This window comes from Miscanthus floridulus, chromosome 7 (assembly GCF_019320115.1).
Source record: "Miscanthus floridulus cultivar M001 chromosome 7, ASM1932011v1, whole genome shotgun sequence".
Lineage (NCBI taxonomy): Eukaryota > Viridiplantae > Streptophyta > Magnoliopsida > Poales > Poaceae > Miscanthus > Miscanthus floridulus.
In genome coordinates, this window is record NC_089586.1 from 20,569,285 (window position 1) to 20,573,696 (window position 4,412).

Consider the following 4,412-nt stretch of genomic DNA (forward strand, 5'->3'; position numbering starts at 1 on the left):
ATTTACAACACCAAATTAGTTTTATTAAATTCCTCATGAAATGTATTTTTATATTATGTTTATTTGATCTTGTAAAAAATAATATATTTTCCACAAAATATAGTCCAAGTTAAAAAAAATGACTTCGTAGAGAGTAGGGGAAAAAGTTATCAGGCTGAATCTTCCTGTTCCAGAATTGTTGGCCCAAGGCCGTCGCTAAGAAAGTTATCAGGCTGAATCTTCCCGTTCCGGAATTATTGGCCCAATTAAAGCCATCGCTCGAACGACAACTTCTGGGCTTCCGTCCTACTAGAGTTCTGGGAGTCCTCAATGCGGCGTCTGTTTTCTCAACGTTTCTGCTGCAGAAAGGCTAGAGCGCTTACCAATAGCATCATTTCATAAACCATCCTGATGAACTTCTATTTGGTCACGTCTTGCCATACAGCCATACACAGATTGGAGCTCCAACTTTGATTTATTTCTCTCTTTTCTTCCGGCCCAGAAGAGTACTGACGTTTGCTATTCATGCACGTAATATTCTTTGTCCTTCTATATCAAGCAAATATGCACGTGTGATACGCACGTGTTTCTTAAAACCATTTAAAACGCTAGATATGTCAATTGAACTGTCGATATACAATAAAGGTAGATGTCAAGCGCTTGTTCGATTTGATTGGGCCGTATAGAACAAGGTTCAAATCTGAGGCAAACAGTCATCAGTACACAAAAGTTTGGGCGTGGTGCATGTGCATGAACCTGTCGTGCATGACATGTCAAGTTCAGGTGTTGGCTTCAGCTACGGCTTATGACGTGAACGCAAAATCATAGTTGGGCCCTGTTACGTTGCATATGGCTATTGGACCAAACGACTTAAGGGAGTGTTCGGCTGAACTGGATTATTTACTGTTCATACCGAAAACACTGTTTATGTTTGAATGTTGTGAGAGAAAAACACTGCTCTGGCTGAAAAAAAAAACAGAACAAGTCGGCTGACCAGCCAGCCGAACAGGCTCTAAGACTTGGGCGCGTTGGATTCAACCGAAATAGATTAGATTTACGTGTACATATAGAAAGGCCATGCATGATAACTGGGTAGGATATGGTTAGGGGCTAGCTGTGACCAAGAGGGAGTCGAGCTGTGTGATTAAGTCCATTGCACTGACGTACGTGATCGAGAGGCAGTGGTGGACCTAGAATTTTATCATAATGTATGCCACACAAAAATTATCATATGCAATTCGAATAAAAGATATTTAACAATTCAGTAAAAACCATTTATTGATTCGATAAACAATTGTAAATTAGCAACATAATTTATTATACATGCACTAAATAACATAATAAATCTTAAATTCACCAAATTACAATATAAATAGTTCAAATGCATTACTGATAACTTACAATACTACCCATCTGACTTTTTTTGCCGCCGCTTTCTCAATGTCTCGATATATCATCTTCATCCACCTAAAATATCTTTCTCAACGAATGTGTATATTATTGTAGCATAATGTAAAAAGCAATGGTAGAATCGTAGTCCGTAACTTTCTCAATGTCTCGATATATCATCTTCATCCACCTAAAATATCTTGCTCAACGAATGTGTATATTATTGTAGCATGATGTAAAAAGCAATGATGGAATCGTAGTCCGTAAAAAACTCGCAAGATATATTATCTTCTAATATTATGAAAAAAAAAGCAGATGATTCTAGTCTTCACGGCGTGAACAAGTTCTGAAAGAAAAAAAAACAGACGATTCACGACAACAATTACAAGCCTGTGCGTGAGATCGATTTGCACAATTTCACTTCAAATCTTCATGGTGCAGCGGGGCAGGCGGGTATAGTAGGACGGCAGCGGCAGCCGGCATGGCCAGAACCCAAAGAGCAGACCGCCAAAGGCCAGAGGGAGATTGGGAGACGGACGGGACGTCGGGACGATGCCGCACTGCCGCTGCCCGCAGGAAGTAGGATCGATCGATGATCATAGGGATCGCCTGTGCCCTACTGCCCGTGCGTGAGCTGACATCGATGATCGACAATAGAGTCCGCGTCTTGATGGATCGATGGAGTCTCGAACTGAGCGGAGACATGCGCATGGGTGACTGCGGCGGTCTCCGATGCGTCGGCAAATCATGGAGCGTCCGAGCTCGCGGAGCGAGAGCCGATCGGAGCAGGCGGAGGAAGGGGTGTTTGGTTATTGAGTGGCTTCTAAAATTCACGTCACATTAAATGTTTAGATACTAATAAAGAACATTAAATATAGATTGATTATAAAACTAATTATATAGGTGGAGACTAATTTACGAGATGATTTTTTTAAGCCTAATTAATTTGTCATTAGCACATGTTACTGTAGCACGGTGTTATCAAATCATGGACTAATTAGGCTTAAGGGCATGTACAACCCACAGACCGGAGGTCGTCTGCAAGAGCCTCGAATCTGATGTACAGACAGCTAGAAGGACAGATCATACAAGCCACAGACAGGGATCATCTGCAAACTATTTAATACTTTGCATGTAGCCAAGATCATTTATGAATATCATTTTGTATATCATTGTTGCTGTTTGATAGATAATGGATTCACAGCTACGTTGAATACACAAAATGAAGCCAAAGAAATTAGAAATGTTTCAAGGTACTATGCATTGGCATTTCTGCAACTCCATACATCAGCATGACAGCCAAAGAAATTAGCAAATTTTCAAGATACTATGAAATTAGAAAATAAAAGCATGACAGCTCCATACATCAGCATCTGGTTGAGCATTGATAACAACTAGCTTTCTGATTCTTATCCTGTAAATAAACAGAACGAAGGAGAAGATCAGACGAACAACTGATAGTAGTTTTCAGCTGAGAAAGCTAACTGAGAATTCAACAACGGACATATGAGATGACATGCTACTGATCAGGAAGCATATAGCAAGATAATTTCAGAATAATCATTAGATAACATGTAAAATCAGGAAGCAAGATAACATGTAAAATCAGGAAGCATACATTGCACCCGGGAAACTTCAGAATAATCATTAGATAATTTCAGGAAAAAACATCTTCCTTAAACACTTCATGGCAGCAAGTCGCTCAGACTTTTTGTCGTCTGTCATTGAACTTGTATCTTGTGAGATGAGGTTGTTATATGCATCCATCATCTTTGATTCTTTCTCAAGCTTCTTCCCCTCCATCTCAAGCTTCTTTGATTCCATCTCAAGCCTCCTCCCTTCCATCTCAAGTTTCTTGGACTCTCTGTTCTCTTGTGCTGTTAAATGGGTAAGCCTTGTGGTCTCAATCTTATCGGAAGACAACTTTTGCTGCATCTCTAGTACCTTCATGCGGTTTGCATTAACTTCTTCTTGGATCTTGCTCAATTTATCAAGCTTTTCCACATGATTTGCGGATTCCTCTGATTTTCCATCATCACCCATTGCCTTTGACTTGCCTTTTGTAGCAAGAGCGGACTTTTTAGCTGCCTTTTGTCCCATTGGTCGCTTTGGCATCTCATCTTCACTGTCAACATTTTCCACGTCTTCTTCGAGGTGATATGACTTCCTTTTACGAGCGTTCTTCAGCTCTTCGTTGTATGTTTTCCACTTCGGCACTTCACGACAAATTTTCCAAACATTCTTAATCACAAAAGTTCCAAGCTTGTGATCCAAATAGAACTTCTTGGCTGTATCCATCCACATCTCATCGGAGTAGCCACTTGTGAACACCCTGCGAGCCTTCAAATACTCAAATTCAAAGAGATCACACCACCTATTAATTTTGTGCCAACGATCCTTGGCTTGCTTTGCATTCCTTTTCCTTTGTGATGGGGTCTCCTTGTTGTATGCCTTGATAACATCACCCCAATATGCTTCGCCCTTCCTATCGGCTTCAGTGGTTGAGCCCGTTGAATTTTCAATCCAAGCACTCATCAATCTTTCATCTTTGTGTCCTAACCATTTCGTTCTCATCATTGACTAGAACAGGTAGCTGCTCTGATAAGAATTCCACCTCTGAGGGAGAACTTCCTCCATTGGTTTCAGGAATAGATATATTGACATGGCTATTGTGAGAAGGTGTACCAACCAAATGAAAATTATGTGGCTGATTGCCAAAGTACCTCATGAAACCACCTTGTGTGTCTTTATCCCTATAAAAAGAAATAGTGACAGAGCAGTTACCATCATGAAACATACAAGAATGAAATATCCTGTCCTTATCAAGAAATGCGTCAATAATGCGAGCATTCAGCTGTCCTTATCATCATTGAATTGCTATTAAGTGTGCTTTGAGGTGCAGAGAATAATTGCAAATACTAAGGTTCAGTAAACTAGAAAAAACCATAAAAGTTATCCAAAATGCATAACACAAGCTTGCTTTCTCATCGGGTTACCTCTAATTATGCACTCATAAGAGGAAAAAGAGACTTTCCTATGAATAC

The 4,412-nt window shown here is 40.1% G+C and overlaps 1 protein-coding gene across 1 annotated transcript; it reads right to left on the minus strand.

Moving 5' to 3' along the window:
• Positions 1–3,015: 3,015 nt before the first annotated feature.
• Positions 3,016–3,672, minus strand: LOC136465192 (uncharacterized). Its single transcript, XM_066464028.1, has one exon. The coding sequence runs from the start codon at positions 3,670–3,672 to the stop codon at positions 3,016–3,018; it is 657 nt and encodes a 218-aa protein (XP_066320125.1).
• Between the last annotated feature and the right edge of the window lie 740 nt (positions 3,673–4,412).